Source organism: Hevea brasiliensis, chromosome 17, assembly GCF_030052815.1.
Source record: "Hevea brasiliensis isolate MT/VB/25A 57/8 chromosome 17, ASM3005281v1, whole genome shotgun sequence".
NCBI lineage: Eukaryota > Viridiplantae > Streptophyta > Magnoliopsida > Malpighiales > Euphorbiaceae > Hevea > Hevea brasiliensis.
This window is the reverse complement of record NC_079509.1, coordinates 10,152,778-10,174,597: the sequence shown is the minus strand read 5'-3', so window position 1 is coordinate 10,174,597 and position 21,820 is coordinate 10,152,778. Positions and strand designations below refer to the sequence as shown.

The following is a 21,820-nucleotide window of genomic DNA, read 5'->3' as shown; positions in this document are numbered from 1 at the left end:
GGTTATCTCTTCTAATTCTCCTGCTGCCATGTCTGCCCATCCGGGTAATTCTTATTGGCTTTTTGACTCTACATGTTGTAATCATATGACCACTAATCTTAAATTCTTGTCTTATGCAAAACCTGTATCTTCCTTACCACCAATCCATACTGCAAATGATACTAAAATGAACATCACACATATTGGTCATGTGTCTACCTCAAATCTTCATCTCCCTGATGCCTATTATATCCCTAATTTGACATTCAATCTTATTTCTATTTGTCAATTGTGTGAAAAAGGACTAAATGTTATTTTTTTCTCCCCATGGTGTCTAGTTACAGGATCCACAAACGGGACAGATTCTTGGGGAGGGTCACAGAGTGGGTCGATTATTTGAGCTTGCATCTTTACATCTTCCTCAGAGATTTGTGTCAGCAGCTACAATCCCTAATTCTTCCATTCACCAATGGCATCTTCATCTTGGTCATGCTTCTGCCAGTAAAATTCAACCTTTAATTTCTCGTGGATTATTAGGATCTACTAAGTTTGAGTCATTTAATTGTTTAAATTGTCAGCTTGCAAAACAACCTGCATTATCTTTTTCTCATAATAATACTACTTCAGACACTCCTTTTGGTTTAATTTATTCTGACATTTGGGGTCCTTCTCCTATTTCTTCAATAAATGGTTTTCGTTATTTTGTGATATTTATTGATGATTATTCTCGGTTTACTTGGATATATTTTTTGAAACATCGATCTAAGTTCTCACAAATTTACATCACATTTGCAAAAATGATTAAAACTCAGTTCTCTTGTGACATTAAAATTTTCCGAACAGATAATACCATGGAATATCGGGATTCTTTTTTACTTCAGTTTCTTAGTCAATAAGGCACCGTTGTTCAACGTTCTTGTCCTCACACCTCTCAACAGAATGGGCGAGCCTAACGCAAGCATCGCCATATTCTTGATTCTATACGTTTTCTTCTTCTTTCTGCCTCATGTCCAGAAAAATTTTGGGGAGAAGCAGCTCTTCATGCTGTTTATATTATTAACCGTATTCCTACCTTGGTTATTGATAATTTATCTCATTTTTAAAAGTTGTTTGGACAACCTCTTGACTATTCCATCCTTAAACTTTTTGGATGTTTTTATTTTTGTTCTTTTACAACCTCATGAACATACCAAATTAGAACCCGATGCTCGTCTATGTTGTTTTCTTGGTTATGGCATTGAACACAAAGGGTATCGTTGTTGGGATCCTGTTTCTAATAAGTTACGCATTTCTCATCATGTTACCTTTTGGGACAATACTATGTTCTCTTCTCTTTCCAAATTTCATCACTCTGTCAATACTGACTCTCTATTTTTCATTGACTCCTCCAAAGAGCTGTTTCCAAGTCCTGATCCAGGTGATTATGATGTGCTCAATATTAGCCCAACTACACCTACCCCTATTGAATCTGCACCAGTTGTTGATCTAGTACCTGCGCCTGCATCTCCTCCTAGCATTACTCTTCGTCGTTCTACCCGTGTAAGAGAAACTCCTCATTATCTTTCTGATTTTCACTGTTACTCTACTATTGCAACCCTTCATGAGCCTCGTTCTTATCGTGAGGCAAATCGACCCTCTTTGGCGATGGCTATGGTGATGAACTTGGGCTTTAGAGAAAACTCATACTTGAGATTTAGTTGATCTTCCACCAAACAAGACCCCTATTGGTTGCAAATGGATTTACAAAATCAAGACCCGTTCTGATGGAACTATTGAATGCTACAAAGCTCACTTAGTAGCCAAAGGGTACACTCAAGAGTATGGTATCGACTATGAAGAAACTTTTGCTCCAGTGGCCCGATTAACATCTATTCGCAATCTCTTAGCTATTGCTACAGTTCGAAAATGAAAACTTTTCCAGATGGATGTCAAAAATGCTTTTCTTCACGGTGATTTAACAGAAGAGGTTTATATGCATCCTCCTCCTAGTTATCATTCCCCTCATAAGGTTTGCAAACTTCTGCGAGCCTTATATGGATTAAAACAAGCTCCCAGGGCCTGGTTTGCCAAATTTAGTTCCACTCTTACTCAACTTGGTTTTCTCTCTAGTCCACATGATTCTGCATTATTTACTCACCGAACTGACAGTGATATTGTTCTTTTGTTGCTTTATGTTGATGATATGATAATAACAGGAGATGATTCATCTGGTATTTCAGAGTTACAAAATTATCTCAATCAGCATTTTGAAATGAAAGACCTGGGTTCTCTCAGCTATTTTTTGGGTCTTCAAGTTTCTCAAAATTCTGATGGCTATTATCTATCTCAAGCCAAGTATGCATCCGACTTACTTTCTCGAGCAGGCATCACTGATAGCAAAACAGTATCAACCCCATTGGAGCTTAATTGCAAACTTACACCTCTTGATGGCACTCCTCTTGATGATCCTACTTTATATCGATAGCTTGTCGGGAGTCTTATTTATCTTACAGTTACTTGACCTGATATTTCATATGTTGTTCATTTGGTCAGCCAGTTTATGTCTGCTCCTTGCTCAACTCATTTCTCTGCAGTACTTCAAATCCTTCGTTATATCAAAGGTACTCTTTTTCATGGTTTGCACTTTTCCGCTACCTCCTCCCTAGTATTATCTGGCTACTCTGATGCTGATTGGGCTGGTGATTTGACAGATCATCGCTCTACAACTGGTTATTATTTCTTCTTGAGTAATTCTCTTATCTCTTTGCGTAGCAAAAAGCAAACTGTTATTGCACGTTCTAGCACAGAATCTGAATATCGTGCTATTGCTGATACTACATCTAAATTACTTTGGTTACGGTGGTTATTAACTGATTGGGTGTCACTCATTCTTCTGCCACAATGCTTCATGGCGATAATAGAAGTGCCATACAGATTTCTCATAATGATGTATTTCATGAGCGTACCAAACACATCGAAATTAATTGTCATTTTGTACGTCATTATGTTGCTCATGGCACCATATGTTTGATTCTTGTCTCCTCTGTTAGCCAAACCGCTGATATATTCACCAAAACGCATCCTCCCGCTCGCTTTCAGGATCTCTTAAGCAAACTCAAGTTGGCACCTGTGCTACCACCTTGAGTTTGAGGGGGGGTGTTAGCATAATTACAGCAATTAGCATAATTATAGAAGATTTGTGTAGCATAATTATAGCAATTAGCATGATTATAGGAGATTTGTGTAGCATAATTATAGCAATTAACATGATTATAGGAGATTTGTGTAGCATAATTACAACAATTATTATTTTTGTCTAAATTAGCTCATATTCTCATGTATAAATAAATGTAATATCTCTATAAATAAGACACAGATAAATATATAACCATTTCCTTCATTACTTGTATTTTTTGTTCTAACAAGGTCAATGCTTGATATGAGCTTCATTCTCTTTTACTATTTTATAGCATTATATGTAGCTGGTGTGCATATCATAAACAAAAATTAAAGTGTAAATATAAGTGGTTGGATTGCAATATTAACTTAGCTAATAATTTAGATGTATAAAGCAATCTAATCACTTATATAAATCCGAATTAAAATGAATTAAATTATAATTTGATCAACATTCTCTCCAAATTTAATATGTCGGTATGTTGATTTAGTGTATTCAATAAATTAATGATAATTGCACATATTTATTAATTTTTTGTTTTCAAATTAATTAATGATTGAATTGTCGCTATATTTGCTTAATTACATCTAATTTATTTATCAATATTCATATATCATCAAACGCGATATAAAATGCGAAATTCTATTTGTTTTTAATATCCTCGTCAAGATAGATTTTCTATTTGGTAAGTACAAATTTTAAGGAAAAAGCGGTTGGAAAACAATATTATATTTCATGTAAAAATAAAATTATATTGAAAAATAAGAATGATTAATTATTTTTAAATAAATTATATGATTTATTAATATACTTTTTTTTATATATTACGCACGTGAATTTTTTTATTAATCTGATTTATTTTAATAATAATTGAAGGCACATAACACACCGAATAAATCATTTAGTATCAAGTCTTATCCCTTTAATTTTCTGCTTAAGAAAAACTAAGCTATACAAAGCCAGAATTCGAGATCCTTAGCCATGCCGTCATGGGCCTATGATCTGTCAGCCCAGAACCAGCTGCTTTCTTGGGCTTCTTTTCTTTCCTCTCAAAAACTTGGAAACTCGCTCACTTTACATATTTTTCATAAGCAAAATTTTTTTAATATACAAATTTATAAAAATTTAACACTGCGTGCCACGATTAAAATTTAGCCATCGACTTTGCTAAAATACAGAGAACAGAATCTAACTCTTAATTTTGATAGTCGCTATCACAGTGTCAATTCATGATTTAATGATCGGAAATGATAAAATATTTGGATATGGCATTTCAAAGGGTTTGTCGTATTATTTTTAAAATAAATTTAAATTTTCATTTTTAAATTTGTGTCTTTTTTAAATAGATTTAAGATTTTCTCTTTTAGTATTAGGGTTTTTGTCTCTTTTAGTATTTGAATTTTGTTTTTCTTTAACATTATCCATTTAAAATAAAAGAGTATCAATTACTACTGCTATTCAATTATATCTAAATTATCTATATTTTAATTATTTATTATTATATATTTTTCTCTTATAAAAATATTATAATATATTCATTTTATTATTCTTATCAATAAACTGTGAAATTTTATCTAAAATAAAATTCTCCTTCATTATTTTAAAAAGATTTCATTCTTTTTATACGAACATGTCAGTCATTTTTTTTTTCATTTTCTAAAATTTTTCATTTTTAATTTTTTTAAATCTTCAACACTCAAGTATAATTAATATAATCATTTAAATTATTTTTTTTATTTAATTTTCATTTATATTCATTTAATTGTTTGTTTAGCTTATTAATTTAAATATTATCTATTATATTTTCTTATTTTTAAACAATAACTCAGGCTTTTTTTTTTATTTTGTTCTTCTATTTTTTTTTTCATTTTGCTATTTTTATTTTCTTATTTTATTTATTATAATTATTATTAATTTTATTACAATAATTTGAATGACTTTATTTGTTTATATTACCAATGCCATGCTATGTTTTTAAGCCCTAATATTAGCATCAATTTTTTTTTATAATGGTAATTTATATTACTATGATTTGTTATTTTAGTTTTAATTTTTTTTATTTTAAATTTTCTTTAATTTATTTGATTCTAATTATGATTTAAATTTAAAATCTCACAATTTTAAATATTTCAATACCATTGAAATAAATCTCATTAATTTTTTTTTTATTTTAAGATAGTAAAATATTTTACAATTAAATGTATTCAATATTTACATAAAAAGATAATATTATTTAAATATTATTATATAATTTAAATAATATTTAATTAAATTATAAATAAAATATAAAAGATATTTTTATTTTTTAATAAATAAATAGTTTACCATGTTATAAGAAACTAAAAATAAATATGCATATATATTAACATATTTTACATGTGCGATAAAATAAAGAATTAAATATTCTTTTAATAAATAATAAATAAGTAGCTTGCTTATACTATATTTTACCATGTTACTGTTCACTTTTTCTTCTAACAATATCAGATCCAGCACAATCCACGTGTACAAGCATCAGCAGTCCAATAATTCCACCAATCAAATCGGTAAATTATGCATATTACAGGTCACTGCTGAATCTCCTCATTAATTTTCATTATCTTATCACAGACCCAAATTCAGCTTTTTTTCTTCTCAAAAAACAAAAAAGCTCTCTATTACTATGGATGCAAGGTGTATTGTATTCAATACTCACTAGATAAGCGCTTGATGATTTTGATTGCATGAGTAGCATAGCAGCGTATCATTACTCTGGACTAACAACACGTGTACGGTAAAAGAGTTGTTGAGTGGGCAGCCGAATTTAGGGAACAGATAACATCAGAAACTGTCACCATATATGAAAAGTGACAGAGAGGATAGTTTTCTTAATTTATTTTAAGGTTTAGTGAGTGAGCGAGTGATAGTGGTAGAGAATTGAGTGTACCCTTCAATCACCAGTCACTACCATGTATAGATTTGTGGGCTGCAGAGGAATCAGAGCCAGAGCTGCCCAGAAGGGCTTAGGTTGGCTCAGTTCATTCACTCTTTCAAGGTATTTTGCCCCCATCTTGCCGAAGTTACGGTTGTTTTGATTTGATCTGATAATTAATGGAAGTTTTATGTAATAACCTTGTAATTCTCTTATGGGGATTTCTATAAATGAAATTTCCTGATTCAAATTGTGGGTGATTATCTGTGATCTATGTTGTGTCCTGAAGATGTTTGTGTATTATTTTTCTGGTTGAAAAGATTTCCTCGTATTGAAGAGGGGTCGGAAATTATTGTTATGGTGTTTTTGCTAGTTTTGAGGTATCCTCAAAATTGCTTTCCTGTCTAACGGTCTCATCTGAAAATTAAATTTTTAATAGCTTTTTGTTTCTTTGTGTAGCAGATCTGTTCATTCTTTGCCTTTTGCAACAGTAGAAGCTGAGGAGATATCAGGTTCTCAGCCTGCGGAAGTGCAGAACTTGGGTAGGTGCTACTGTAGCTGCATCTGTCGTTAATAATGATTTTTTGTTCCTTGTTGGGTGGTTATATTTATTAATCTCCAGAAATACTGTACAATGAGTGGCTTTTTGATAAGCGTATTGAGTGAAATGAAGATTAACAATCTTCTTCAATTCAATCTCTTTTTTGTTGGAAATTGACTTGACTTTCAGTTTGTAAAGCATACCAAGATTCTGATCATGAGTTTGAGATTGAATTTTGGGTTTTTAAAAAATTGTCTCAATCAACTGAGACTTGAACGTAGGATGTCCTTTTTTTAGTGCAGGGGAAGTGGACAGGATCTTCAAGTTGGAATACAATTGTGGATCCTTTAAATGGAGAACCATTCATTAAGATTGCTGAAGTAGATGAAACAAGAATTCAGGTATATCCTTTTAAGTATAGGATGACCATGTAGCTTTCTCTGTCAGTATACCATGGGTGATACCGCGATAGTACATAGCATGTTGTGGCTAAAAAAAGAAAGATGTTTTGCTCCTTAAGCACTTTAAGCACTTTCAGTCATTTCCTCTTTCCATTTTCCATATTGCAGAATGTAGTTATTTCATGATTTGAGGTTTTTAATTTCTCATGCCAATGCACGTGTACCTGAACTAAACTGTCTGATTGCTGGGCTAATCATGCAGCCATTTGTGGAGAGCTTGTCCAAGTGCCCCAAGCATGGACTGCACAATCCCTTTAAATCACCAGAGAGGTTTGTATTGCCTTTTTACCTGTCTTGTTAACTTTGCTCCCTCTTTTTGCAGTCCTGGTTTTTCTTTTCTTGCTATATCAATGCCATTGGATACTAACAAGATTTGATTCACATTCTGCAGGTATCTTTTATACGGCGATATATCTGCAAAGGCAGCCCACATGCTTTCTGTGCCAAAGGTAATGTGGTTTGAGTGCAGGAATGATTATTTTCTTGTCACTTAAATTTAAAACGTTCAAATTCCCGTTGTTGGTCTATTTAGATTTTTAATACTGCAATGATTTTTTTACCTTTCACAACTTTCAGGTTTCCAATTTCTTCACTAGGTTAATACAAAGGGTTGCTCCAAAGAGTTATCAGCAAGCTCTTGCTGAAGTTCAAGTTACTCAAAAATTTCTGGAGAATTTCTCTGGTGATCAGGTGATCAGTAATTTTCAATTACTTAAAATAGAAAGCTTATGGTTGGCTTTGTTTCTTATAAATGAGTGGATGTGGTATTGATGAAACATTATGGTAATTTTTTTTTCTGTGTATGTCTGGCTCTTCATTTGTTGGAGGAATATGCCCTTGACCTAAATGCTGCACAAGCTAAATCCATTTTCTGTGGACAATTTATGCATTTATTTTCTGACTGATATATTGGACAGGTTCGTTTCTTGGCAAGGTCTTTTGCAGTACCTGGCAATCATCTTGGACAGCAAAGTCATGGTTTCCGATGGCCATATGGTCCTGTAAGTACTAAATATGTGGTGTTTCAATTAATAATAGACCATGAATAGATCCTTCTTTTTTTTTTTTGTGAAGGTTAGCATCTAAATTATTAAAATGGAGAAAAAAGGTGTCTTAAAATTATTTTGGTGGTGTACTATAGACAGGTTCTGAGCAATTTTGAGTTTTTTGGAGCTCTTTGCCTAGCGGAATAGAAATGCAAGATGATTATTTAATGGCTGATTATGAAGCAAAAAGAGAAGAGGAGAAAAATAGGTCTACTATTTGCTTCAGTATGATGTACTGATATGCTGAGTTCTAGTTGGATCAGTTAATATTAGGCTGTTAGTAGTCCAGATAATACTTACCAGTTTTGTAAACCAGTCATTTTGTCATCTCTTCTCAAGTTTCTTAGTGAGCAATTGGATGTTTCAAAACTCTTCTTTAATATAAAACTATATTAGTCATGCTTTTGATTTCATTATTTATGTAAAAATATTTTTTATGCAGGTAGCTATTATTACTCCCTTCAATTTCCCATTAGAGATTCCGGTACTTCAGATGATGGGTGCACTATACATGGGCAACAAACCTGTTCTTAAAGTTGATAGCAAGGTAAGCTAGCGGAAATTGTTTTGGGCAATTGGTAAAATTTCTAGTTCTTTGGCTCTACATGAGATAGTTCAGCAGTATATTAGTATGGTTTAGTGATAGACAAGTGACTTAGCATATTTGTCTAGTTGTGAATGAACTCATGAATTTCTTGAAAAAGCATTCATTGATGTTCAATAGAAACAGGATTACAAAATATAAAGGAGAATTATATGATATGGTTTCGTAAGAAACACCAATGACCTTATGTGTTCTGTGATGATGATCATGCACAATGTGGTGTTCAGGCCAACATATAGACATTTCGCAGATCTGGTGGTTTCTAAATTATTGGACTAATATTGATATGGCCACCACCTTTCAATTTTACTATGTGACCAACCCTGTTTCTCTCTCTGCCCGTCATTTTGAGTTTTCCTTGGGCAGATTGCAACTATTTGATTAAAATGTCTCACAGGTATGCCTTGTTATGGAGCAAATGATGCGGCTTCTTCACTACTGTGGGCTGCCAGTGGAAGATGCAGACTTCATAAATTCTGATGGAAAGACAATGAACAAACTATTATTGGAGGTTGGTTCTGCAGAATTTTGATCCTTTTCAGGGGTTAATATTACTTTGAATTTTATTTTTCTATGTAATTGACCTTTATTTCATTTTCTTTTACTATGGTATGGTGGGATTAAGGAGAGTAGTACAACATGACCTAAAAGCATTACACATTTCTGAGGATTTAACCCAAAATCGTTTAGAGTGGAGAAAGCGAATCCATATAGCTGACCCCAAATTCTTGGAATAAAGGCTTAGTTGAGTTGAGTTGAGTTGAGTTGAGTATGGTGGAATTGTTGGTTTACCCCTTTCCGGTGAATTTATTCTATTTTTTCAAAAATTTCTCCTTTTCTTCTGCCTTTACCCCCAACCTGACTTGTACCATATATAATTATCTATGGAACTTAAGAGTGTGAAGAAGCATGAGTTATTCCATTTGGTTTTTTATCCATAAGGTTACATGGTAGTGGTAATGGTGATGTGATTGTATGGCCACGGAAGTATGGTGCTGATGACGATGGATATGATGATAGTAGTGGTAAACACACAAATAACAGTAGTGATAACTAGGCTAGTATGCTACTAATTGAATGGGCCTAATGGACGTGAATAATTATTTTGATAGCTATTCTTCTTTGATAGGCAAATCCCCGTATGACCCTCTTTACTGGTAGCTCAAGAGTTGCAGATAAGTTGGCTGTTGACCTTAAGGGTCGTATTAAATTGGAAGATGCAGGGTTTGACTGGAAAGTTCTAGGGCCTGATGTAAATGAGGTATCTGTGTTTTCTTGCTGATTATTTTTATCATTCAATTATATTTCTTGAATCAAGGTGGTTGTTGAATCATCTTTCTTTACTTTCTGAATGGCAGGTGGATTATGTTGCATGGGTTTGTGACCAGGATGCATATGCCTGCAGTGGTCAGAAGTGCTCTGCACAGTCAATATTATTCATGCATGAGGTTAGCAGTTTCAGTTGTAGGTTTCTGTTTTTGGTCTAATTACTCTAGTAAACTATTAGTATGAACATTATCACAAGGGTCAAAGACTTAGAGGGGGGACTACTCTCTCTTCTCCCCTCTTTTTTTAATATTTTTATGTTGATCTAGTTGTCATAATACAGTGCTTGTTGATTTGCTTATTTTCTTTCTTGTCATTAATGTACTTATGTTCTACTGCAGAACTGGTCAGGTACGTCACTTATATCCAAAATGAAGGATCTTGCAGAGAGAAGAAAATTAGAAGATCTAACAGTTGGTCCTGTTCTCACAGTAAGTATTGATAGTACCGCAAGGATGCTGTTCTTAGTTTGACCTGAGGCTTTTTGTTGTATATTCCTTTACCCACACAAGATTATTTGATCATTGAGTAAATCTTATTGCTTGTACTGGAAGTGATACATCTTTTAAATCATAGTCCAAAAATCATGATCTTGGTTTTCTGTCTTGTCACTGCAGTTTACAACTGAAGCAATGGTAGAGCACATGAATAAATTACTTCAGATACCAGGTTCAAAGCTACTCTTTGGTGGCAAACCTCTGGAGAATCATTCCATTCCATCCATATATGGTGCAATAAAACCAACAGCCATTTATGTTCCTCTTGAAGAAATTTTGAAAGAGAGCAATTATGAGCTGGTAACAAGAGAGATATTTGGACCGTTCCAGGTAAAGGAGAAAAAGAAAACTTGCTAACTTTCCTTCTTGTTTATATATTTCCTTTTGGTGGATTTTGTCAAACTTCATACTTCTTTTTACATTTAAGTTCTAGCTTGTTTGCTGAGGTTGTACAGGTATCTTAACTAAACCATGACATAGCCTTCAATTTTGAAAGAAGTTTATTTGATTTTATGCTTTAATATTACTATGCTGTCCAGAACTTGATTGGGCCCTGTTGATATATATATATATATATATATTGCTGAATTTGGTAATAAGATAATTGCAGTCATGATAAGTCCATTAGCAACTTTTTCCAACTGGGGAAGCCACTTGTGGGTTACAGGATAGATTATAGGCTGAAAATCATATTTCAGATATGATAATGTGCATTTCACATGACATTGAAGTATAAAACAAGGTTTGGAAAAACCACTGTTTATTGTTTAATACTTGATCCTCATGAAGGTGAGTTATGAATTTATGATCGACTGAACATATGAAGACTTCTCAAATTTCTAAATAATCACATGAAAATATTTTCTAAAGCTTAGGATGTGATGTGGTAAGGAATACAGTAAGTGATTGAGATTTCGTTTTTTTTTATTCTGATATATACTTCATTTTCTTTTGTTGAGTGTTATAACACACTATAAATATGCATTCAGTTGGAACATATACCAAAATTTGCTCTAGAGTTGTGGCTATATATATAAAGTAACGGATACATATCGGAAGGTATCCACAGAGTTTCATTTTCCACTATAAATACATCATCCTAACAGAAATATCTGTACTCCAGGTTAATGAGATTATGCAATTTGATGATTCTTTCCAAACTTTACAGTATCATGTGAATAAATATTGTTAAGAACTGGAAGCTAAATGCTACTAACATAAGCTAATGTATTTGCTTCTAGATTATTACTGATTACAAGATAGATCAACTTCCACTGGTTTTGGAAGCTCTGGAGAGGATGCATGCTCATTTAACAGCTGCAGTCGTTTCAAATGATCCTCTGTTTCTGCAGGCAAGGCTAGAAAACTTCTAAATCTCTCTCTCTTTCTCTTTGACTCTTTCCATGGAGATCTTTGAAGTATTGACTGTATCATTACCATCATTATATTTGCATTTAACATTGTAATTATATTTGAGACTTTAATATCAGATTACTGGGGTTGACAAAGTGCTACCCTCTTAATTTGACACTTTAACATGTGATCTTTCCACCAAGATTATTTGTGGCAACCTTCAGGAACTTTAACCAATGGAGTATTTCCCCAAATGATAATTCTAAATTGGTTTTAATTTTCAATTTGTTTATAATTGAAAGTGAATTTGCAGGAAGTTATTGGAAAAACGGTAAATGGGACTACATATGCTGGAATAAGAGCAAGAACAACTGGGGCTCCTCAGAATCATTGGTATGTGTCAAATCTGACAGTAATATATGTTGCATTGGAAAGTTATCGAATCCTTATTCATGTCAAACACAATACTATAATGCAGGTTTGGACCAGCAGGAGACCCAAGAGGTGCAGGAATTGGAACACCAGAAGCCATAAAACTAGTCTGGTCTTGCCATAGAGAAATAATATATGATGTTGGTCCCCTGCCAGGGCATTGGGAAATTCCACCATCAACGTGATGAGCCAAAATTGACCACAAAGATAGAGGCTTTTGTTATGCTTGAATCTGCAAACAAGCTACTATAGGTGTCTTTAATGCACCGAGTCTCCCCTCTATGTGAGAGTTTGAGGAAATTTTGAATAAGACAATGTAGCATCGAATCATTCAACCTGCTATTACTCCTTAGCTTTTGAAATAAAATGAAAGAAAGTTTGTGTTATTGACCGATATTCTTCTGCAAGTTGCTCAATCAAAGCTAATGGGTTATGATCCATGATAAATGCATAAATGAACTGCAAACATTTTGCCTTCAGAGAAAAGCAATAATGGACAATTATAGGCAAGACGTACTTTGGAAGTTTATGTGAAACAAAGGCCTCAACTCTACATAAGCACCACAATTTTGGGGTATGAAGACTTCTTCTTGACCTCTTTTTCATTGCCAGATTAATTTTTAAGTTTCTGTGCATGAGGGGAATGCGTTTCTGTTGGGTTCAAGTTCAAAGGTTTAGGGGATTGGAGTTGGACCACATGATCTATTTGGTTTTGGTTTGACTCTGGTTGGATCTGATTTTGAATTAATTTAACAGTTTTCTTTTTAAAATTTTTCTTTCTTTAAAAAGTGTGATGTGTTTGTAGGCAATGAGTGAAAAATGAAAGGGGATGTTTAGGATTTATAAATTTTAGATATTGGGGCATATTTAATATCTAAATGGTAAAAAAGGTTTATGTAGTTAATTTAACTAATTTGGAATTGGTGTGGTTTTTATTTTCCTCATTCCTTAAAAGAAGAAAAAATGGTTTTAACATTAAATAATCGAATCGAATCAATTAAATTAATTTTAGTTTGATTCAAAAGAAAGCAAATGATTCAGTTCAAATCAATTTGGGTCTGATTATAAGTTAAACCGGTTGAGTTACTGAGTCCAAATTGGACCATGGCCTGTCTACACAGCAGGCTATAGGAGTGAGCTCATTTCAATAATCGCCATGTGTTATTTTCTGAACAATGGGTATCCATTAAATGTTTATTGGTTAATTATTTTTACTGATTTGAAAAATTATAAATTTATAAAGTGTGATTGAAATTGAAAAATTTTAGAATAATGATTATTTATCAAAATATTAATATCTAATAAATATATTTTTAAATTCTTTTTTTTTTTTTTAATTTTCTTTGATTCATGAACTCAAAGGACCCAAAAGAAGACAAGAAATAAGTCCACTGTATCATGGAGGCCCATCTAACTACAAGGCCCAAAATGTCCTCAAATCCTATTGAGGGTCAAAACTGAACCCGTAGCCAAACATGGTAATAAACCCCTCAACTTAAACCCTGTACGCAAACAACTGCAGCTTCAAGTCTTCAACTCGTCGCTGCGCTTCGCTTTCCTCTTCTCGTTTGGAGCTGCTCTTACAGTTCAGGTTTGCTTGTCATGTTTAGTCCTTTTGTTTGTTTATTTTTTTCTTTAAATCTATTGCTTTTGTTTAATTGATTTTTTTTTCAATCCAGCAGTAGCCTTTCCCCCTTTTGAAGTTTTCTGTTTACCGTCTTCTCGAGCAATCATAATAATCAATTTTGTGGATCCAATTTTATCATTTTTGTAATTTTCTTGGTGAATTGTTTTATTAGCGGAATGACCCACTCATTTGATATGTGTATTGATGATGTTTCTACAGTTCTTTTGCTGTATTTTGCACTCTTTGCCATGTCTTTGCTCGAGGTGATCACAAATGCTGCAGCCAATCCTGAACAAGTTGCATCACAATCTGAATACCCAATAATTCTAAATGCGGATGATATTTTCCTCAATTTGAAGTCACAGCTTGAAAGTGTAGATTCTACATCACTTGCTAATCCTGTTACCGGGTGGCAACTCTCGCAAACTGATGCTCAGCTCATTGAATCAGGCAAGAAATTCTTTACTAAGCTCAAAAGAAAGCTCAAAGACACTATTAATTTCAATAAAGATGAATTTGTTGAAATTTTGAATCTGTTTCTTGAGAAAATTGGGGAGAAGTTTGGGATTTCTGTTGGAGTTGATTCTTCAGATAATGGCTATACTCAGGTCTTGATTGAAAAGGTGGGGTTTTTGATGGGTAGAGATGTGGCAGGATTGGTTTTGGAAGCATGTGTTAGGTTGGAGATTTGGGATTTGGTGGAGACTTTGATTGTTAAAGGCATTGTTGATCATTCATATTATTCAAATTTGGTAACGAGTCTTGTGGTAAAAAAGAGGTCTGATTTGCTTTGTTTGAGTATTAGACATGCTCCGGATCTTGGATTGACCGAGTTGCTTTGCATTTTGAAATACTTTCTTTGTCCATCAAAAGACGCCTATAGTAGCATGGTGAATGTCAGGAAGGAGTGGGAGAGCCAGGCATTGTTAGCTATTGAGAAGGTGAAAGACAAGAAACTCTCAGACAAGAAATCGCGCATAGCTAAGGAGGCTTCAATTCTGCTTATGCTTGCCCATGATGGGTTCTCAACGTCTGAGCTTTGTTTGCATTATTTGCTGGCATCATCGAATGTTGATGAAGTTATATTATCATCTTCAATAGGTAAATTGAATGGTAAAGATATGATGAGTTTAATTAGGTATCTCGGGAAATGGTTAAAAAAATATGAAATGTTTCCTCAGGCAGGTCCATGCCCTAAGGCATCATCTATGCTGGGCTTGAAAGCTTGTGATTGGGTTCCTAAACTTGAAGATATTGTCAGATGTCTGGGGTTGGTGCTGGATGAAAACTTCTCTTCCCTGGTGTTGCATCCAGAGTTTCATGAAGAGCTGAAATCAATCGAGGGATTGGTTGGTTCTCTAGCTTTAGAAGCTAAATTATGTTGCTCTATGGCAAACGTAATTGAGAATTTGAAAACTGAAGCCGAAGGTGAACAGAGTTAGTAGCAATCACTAATGGTTTTCTGATCCATAATTTATGTTCCAATATTTGGCTTAGTCTATAATCTTAGTTTAATGTCATTTTTATGTAATTTTTATTGTCAGAATTTGCATTAATTAGCATAATTAGTGTATTCAAATGTGTCTACACATGTACAATTTTTTGTTAGCATTGAAGATTTTGATATATTGGTTTCCATAACCTGAGTTTTCTAATTCTGTGTTGGGAAAATTTTCTCCCTCCTCACATTCTGAAATCCCTTCATATGAAATCTAATCGAGTTTTCCAACCCAAACATGTTGGATCTTTAGTGAAAATTTGACTGTTGGTGTTTTCTTTTCGTTACAAAGAGCGACCAAAATGGACCAGTATGCGGTATATGAGAAAATTACTCTGGTTTTGGCACTAAGCTATGAAAAGCTTGGAGAATTGCTATAACAAATACCAGGCAGTTCTGGTTTAAAATGACTTGAAGAAAGAGCAGTTTAAACCAGGATGTTTGAACTGGAGGGCAGAGGCCTCTATGAGTCCGTTGAACGGCCCTTCAACTACAGCCGGCAGAGTACCATGCTCGTAGCCAAGTAGAATCACGGGACTCGATCTATATTATTATTTGTTAAAAGTAAGCCTCAGTGGTGTATTTTTGTTTTATATTCTTTTACTTATGAGAATAATCCGACCAACTAAAAGTCACAAGATAACAAGCATATATACAAAGTTCTCCCAATACTAAAACTGTTGGGGCAAAGCGTACCCTGGCTTTATATCATCAATTTAATAAGAAAATTGCTGGCTGCAAGAAACTCCACAAGTATTATTCAACATCATCAGAGTAAAAGAACAAAAGAAAATCCTTGCTTGCTACATACAATTGAGAATATTTACTTGCTTCCAGGCCATATTTTCTTCAACCTTTGACTATCATCTAAAGTGTATAAGCGCAAGTATAAATGAGTTTGATGTTTCTTAATATTGTTTTGTTTTTTGAAAATCTCTTAATTGTTTTGAGTGACAATAGTTGAATGGTTAGCAAATGAAGAAAAACGCCACAATCGGAAAGGCCATCACTACGGTTGTGTAAAAAAGACAATATATGATAACATATTCTCAAACTCCTCATCAAAATCCTTCGGTCAGTGCAAAAACTCGGCCAACTAAAGATGGTGGCAATCTTGATACAGCTTCTTGTATCTCCTGATAAAACAAAAGGTCCAAATAGTTATCTTAGTTAAGACAAAGAAGTCCCAGAGAAATCACATGCTAAAATTGAAAAAGCTTCATATGACCACATTCTCTTAAACAAAACAAGGCTTGGAATCTCATACACTTGGTATATTCAAATGGAAGGGATTGTTGGAATGTGAAAGGAAAATGGCAAACCCAGAGAAAAAGAATGTAAACGCTTCTATGAAAATATGGCATCATATGACAAGAAGTCAAGGCTAGGCAAATAGATCATAATTTCGGCAGATTATGATCAATTATCAAACAATATTCAACAGAGGCATGCCATAAGCTTTCAAACCAATATTTGACAACATCATCTAATCTTTTTCTTCTTTCTTTTAATTTTTTATTCCTTGATACGCAGATAAAGGTACACCAGAATAAGTGCAGGGAACTGTCAGAAATATACCTCTACTGTATAACGAGCTGAGAAATGAATCAGAAGTATTGCTTTGTTCTCAAATTTGTCTGCGCAGTTAGCTATCTGTAAGATCTCATTCATGCACATAGCAAAGAAAAAGTTAGGAGCTTAAAAACGTAACTGTAGGCATGCAACAAAAGAAAGCCTTGTAAAGATATAAACAGATCATTCCGTACTCTGTATGAAGCAGGCTTTCTCTCTCACATGAATGGGGTCTCACATGTAGAGCACTGACTATAATGATCCTACCAATAATTTCTAATAACGATATAAGGATCTTTACCTCAGATAGATGAGTGTGCCCATAATCTCGCGCATGCTCCACTTTCACTGTGTCTTCAACAAAGGTGCTCTGTGCAAAACAGGGGGATGGTGAGTACTGAGTAACACATGAAACAATCATGATGTTTTTAGTCTTAGTTCAACTGCCTTTTGCTGAATGATAAAATCTGAAACAACTTTAAAGATGCCCCCAAAATGTATGATTTTAACAGTGCTATGCTGTTACTGTTCCAAAGTTGTGGACACCAAGGCAATCATGGCTTATATAACGCCCATCACCCCTCCTCTTCTACATTTCTCTTAAAATTTAGAATAGAAAATGAATTGGCTCCTTGTACATGCCAACTTCCTAGAGGATTTTTTCGATCTCAGAAACAGCATTTTACTTCAAACACCAACCATATGGGACACAAAACAGGGAAAGAAATTATTTTAAATTTGAATCCACCAATTCTAAGAGAGAAATAAAGACAGAAAATAAAAAATTCATCTCAATTTTCCAGTGTCAATGCAAATCCAGATATAAGCAAAAGGATGCACCTCCATGACAAGAATTCTTGCCTTCAAAGCATCGCTGTTGTTTTCATCAATTATGAAGTCGGACATTGTATCACCCGTAAAAGCAATTTCAGGTGAAGTTACAGTGTTAGTAATCTGTCAACCAACAAAATGAACCTTAAGGTGTACAAGAAAAATTATTAATTAGGACACAGAAATGAAAATGTTAAAAATATAGAATGTAATATATCCAAGAGGAATGTAAAAAATCTTGGGTGTACATGCATGCACATATGCACATATAAAGCTTTAAGAATATGATATTTTCAACCCCAGCAAACATTCATCAGCCTGAAGCTTTTAGAATGCTTCAATTTCACTTTAGCAATAACGTGCTCTTTTAAAGATCACCTTGGATCATTAAAACAACAAAATCACTTCCAGACACACTTAAAATGTTTCATAGTGATGTGTGTAACTGTGTATATATTGTTACCACCAATAACTAAATCCAGAGGGCATTGTATAATTCACAAAATTTTGTGAATACTCTCTGCCTCAAAATGCAGTGCAATGAGGTTTCCTATTATGAAATACTTGTGTCTTCAAATGGCCTTGCAAGTTGTCAAACGAAAAGCCTATCTCTTCTGCATATCTGTAATCGTCTCATACAATGCAGAATTAAGATTGCACATCTGGAAATGTGGGTTCTCAAAGAACAGCAATTGTAAGGTTACAAACAATAAAAAAGAAATGAACAAACACACTCTAGAGGAGTGATGTTTATGACTGTCAAGACAAACCTCCACACCTGATGCCTTCAAGTTCTTAATCTCATTCCCAGAAAGGCCAAAGTACTCTTGCTTAAGTTTGTGTTTTATAAAGTAAACCACATAACCCTGCAAAATGTCAAGCAGAATGCCAACCAATAACTTAATGCAGTTCACATAGATGTTAACTAAAAGGAGTATTTCATTAGATTAAAAAGGAAAATTGCTTCAATCAATTGAAGTTTACTTGGCTTTGTATTGCATGGTACGTCCTGAATGCTCTTACTTTAAGGTCCCTTCTCACATAAAACTCTTCTCCTGCAATGACAAGTTGATTGAAACTCAGGTGTAAAAATTGTTACGAGGATATAACAATAGAATCCTAAAATGTCAACTAGAGTCGTAAGAAATTACCTACATCCAGACCAATCAGATTATGATTTAGTTCTGATCCATCCAGTTTTCTATGCACTTCAAAGAGTTCTTCCACAGTTTCTTTAATGGAAGTTGGCACAATGATTGTAGGAGGCTTCATGCGGTATAAGCCACGTGTTGCAACATACATGGGCAGTCCTCCCTGAAAAATTATATAAATTTGAACAATGTAAGTGGTAGCCTCGCAACAATGAGAGTGCTAGAGGATATGCTTGCCCAACCCGTGACAGTGGACAGAAAATGGAAACAAAAAACAAAAGTCGAAACAGAACATAAATGTTCTTCTAAGATGCTGAAGAAATGGCGAAATTTTTTAAACAAAGAAAGCCAAAGAGAAAAACTTCTCTTTCGCCCCATTACCTGTCTATTTTTCGTTTTACCAAGCAAATGCAACAGTGGTCAACATACTCAGTACACAAGTTGCTTCTCCAAGTACTTTGAGGACGAGTAATTCAATTTTTATTTGCATCAATAACATAACATTCGCTTAATCATAACCACTCACTTAATGAATACACTAAACTTGGAATCCATTACCTTAATCAGTTATTCAACCAATCCATACAATTGTACGTAGGCAAGCACTAATAAAAGTTATACATTTCCTATTCCATAGAATGAAGAAGTTTAATTTTCAGTAACAAATAACTCATCTCCTTTTTACAGTACTAATTAGAGAGTAAATCAATCAAATTCTCAATCCAACGGAAACTCGTTCTCCAAAGCCAAAATTGATATCTGGGTGTACAAAATAGACAAAATTTATCCCATAAAAATGCTCAAAAACTGGCACGTCCTCACAAACTATAAAGAAATTCTTATTATTCTGTTAGCAAGCGATGCAAAATATAAACGAAGAAAGTAACTAACGATGTGATCCATGTGGGCGTGGGAAATGAAGAGGAAGTCCTGGGAGATAGCGCGTTGTGGGCAACGGCCAATATCGAAAGCCAAATTGAGAGAAGGGAAAATGATGCAAGTTTCATGGCCTCCTATGGACAGTCCCTCAACTGGGTATCCTTCGATTGTCATTATTTTCTTCTCGTCTCTTTTGTCCTTTGGAGCAGAAACTGGGTCTCCTTTCTGTTGTTTCGAACTCATTGAATTGGAGTTTTCTGGGTCTGGCTACTTTGTTGCTTTCGTCCAAGTAAAACAAAGCCTGGATTAAGAAGAAGAGAATGAATAAAGGAGACTGAAGAAGCTAAATCAGACCTGAGGTTAGAGAAGGGGTTTTGGGCCATTCTCGTCTTCTCTCCGGTTGTGACCGTACAGTTATGTTCGACTGAATAAATCAGTATTATTAAACCTGTGGAATGAATTACTAATATTTTAATTAGTTGATCTTTAAATTGTTGGGTTATTAAAATTTAATTAAATATATGTACATTAATTAAATATGATAACTAATAATATAAGTAAATAAATTTAATTAATAAATTTTAATAATAAAAAAAAATTAAATTTTAAACATTTACTAAATTATATTTATATATTTTAATAATTTTTTAAAATTTATAAAATAATATTTAATTTAAATATTATATTTTTTTAATATTTCTGAGTAATATATAAAAAATTTATCTAAACATATTATTTTATAAAATTTATTATATTGTTATGAAATAAAAGATATGTATTTTGAAATAAAAAATATATTATTATTAAGTTAATTTAATTGATTGTGACTTTAAAAACTTTTTTATTAGTTTTTCAGTTTATTTCTTATGGCTAACACTTAAATAAAGTTTGTTCATTGATATTAGATTATATTAGGTCATTTTATTATATGATTAAATTATAAATTTAGACTATTTTAAAGTGAATTTATTAATTCATCTATCCAGTCGATTAATCCTGTTCGATTTTGTTATCAATGATACTGCACATTAAAAAAGCTTTTCCTTTTTAATTAAAAGTGAATTTCTTTTTTACATATTTTCACAAGAAATTGCATTCCACAAATTTTTTTTTCATTTACAATTTATAATTCAAAATATCACTGATTATAAATGACTTAAATATCATTAAGTTAAAGCTGGTTGAGCACTTGGGTAATTAGACTCTCACAGAGCTTGAGCCAAAACTCTCAATTTTTTTTCCTTTCTCCGGTTTTGAAGTAGCACGTCCAAAATATATGTGCCTGTCCACTTGCCTATCAACAGGCAACAGGCGAGTCATGGAGAAGTGTTCGTTTTCAACTGGCCTTCTACTTATTGTTAAAGATATAACTATCATTGAGATCCTTATTTTATAAGTTTAAATTGAATGGTTTTTTGACAAGCTTCTCATACTAAAAAACTTAGAAGACTATCCCTCATTTATTAATTAAACATTTCTTTGCAAGATGTAAAGTCAGTGAAGTGTTAGGTTGAGTTGTGTCTTGAGTTTGATATGCTTCTGTTGTTACACTTTTAGGCAATGTCACTGTATTTGGTTATGAAACTTTGTCTGTTTCATTTGTTCATAATTTAATTCTTTTCCCTTTGGTAGTTCATGGGGACCTAAGATGATAGGGCTAGGAAGATTATATCTTTCTCTAGAGGTCCCAGGAAACTCAGAAAGCTGTCAATTTTAAACTGAATTTCCTAAAATTATAGAAAGAGAAGAAGATTGAGTTGCTTGGAGTAGAAATCCTGTAGCTGTGTGTTTGATTATACATAAGATAGTGTTTTTAAGGTTCTCTTCTCGGTTCCATTGTCCAGTGTCCACCTGATAATTTTACTGCCTTTTTGCCAAAAAAATATTTATTTATTTACTTATATAGAAACCCTACGCAATTTCCCTAATTAGCTAAATCCTAATTTCTCTCTGCA

The 21,820-nt window shown here is 33.4% G+C and overlaps 3 protein-coding genes across 5 annotated transcripts; 2 read left to right on the top strand and 1 right to left on the bottom strand.

The window, feature by feature from the left end:
- The first annotated feature begins 6,017 nt into the window (after nucleotides 1-6,017).
- Nucleotides 6,018-12,699, top strand: LOC110662495 (probable aldehyde dehydrogenase). Of its 3 annotated transcripts, none has more exons than XM_021821465.2 (16): nucleotides 6,018-6,170; nucleotides 6,510-6,589; nucleotides 6,886-6,989; nucleotides 7,252-7,319; nucleotides 7,441-7,498; nucleotides 7,626-7,739; nucleotides 7,967-8,050; nucleotides 8,538-8,642; nucleotides 9,097-9,210; nucleotides 9,829-9,960; nucleotides 10,058-10,147; nucleotides 10,367-10,456; nucleotides 10,643-10,852; nucleotides 11,764-11,874; nucleotides 12,189-12,268; nucleotides 12,354-12,699. In XM_021821465.2, exons 1-16 carry the CDS (start codon nucleotides 6,085-6,087, stop codon nucleotides 12,490-12,492), a joined length of 1,665 nt encoding a protein of 554 aa, XP_021677157.2. In that variant the 5' UTR covers nucleotides 6,018-6,084; the 3' UTR covers nucleotides 12,493-12,699. The 3 variants fall into 3 exon arrangements, with proteins under 3 accessions (XP_021677157.2, XP_021677156.2, XP_021677158.1); XM_021821464.2 differs by having other exon boundaries at nucleotides 6,036-6,170; nucleotides 6,507-6,589; XM_021821466.2 differs by lacking the exons at nucleotides 6,018-6,170; nucleotides 6,510-6,589 and having other exon boundaries at nucleotides 7,158-7,319.
- A 1,051-nt stretch (nucleotides 12,700-13,750) lies between these two features.
- On the top strand, nucleotides 13,751-15,575 carry LOC110662497 (uncharacterized). Its single transcript, XM_021821467.2, has 2 exons — nucleotides 13,751-13,898; nucleotides 14,154-15,575. The coding sequence occupies exon 2, from the start codon at nucleotides 14,183-14,185 to the stop codon at nucleotides 15,374-15,376; it is 1,194 nt and encodes a 397-aa protein (XP_021677159.2). The 5' UTR covers nucleotides 13,751-13,898; nucleotides 14,154-14,182; the 3' UTR covers nucleotides 15,377-15,575.
- Nucleotides 15,576-16,168: 593 nt separating this feature from the next.
- Nucleotides 16,169-20,304, bottom strand: LOC110662500 (tRNase Z TRZ1). The gene is made up of 8 exons (XM_021821470.2): nucleotides 19,878-20,304; nucleotides 18,987-19,149; nucleotides 18,820-18,890; nucleotides 18,606-18,701; nucleotides 17,845-17,958; nucleotides 17,306-17,374; nucleotides 17,011-17,085; nucleotides 16,169-16,568 (listed from the first exon to the last, which is right to left on the bottom strand). The coding sequence occupies exons 1-8, from the start codon at nucleotides 20,106-20,108 to the stop codon at nucleotides 16,494-16,496; spliced, it is 894 nt and encodes a 297-aa protein (XP_021677162.2). The 5' UTR covers nucleotides 20,109-20,304; the 3' UTR covers nucleotides 16,169-16,493.
- Between the last annotated feature and the right edge of the window lie 1,516 nt (nucleotides 20,305-21,820).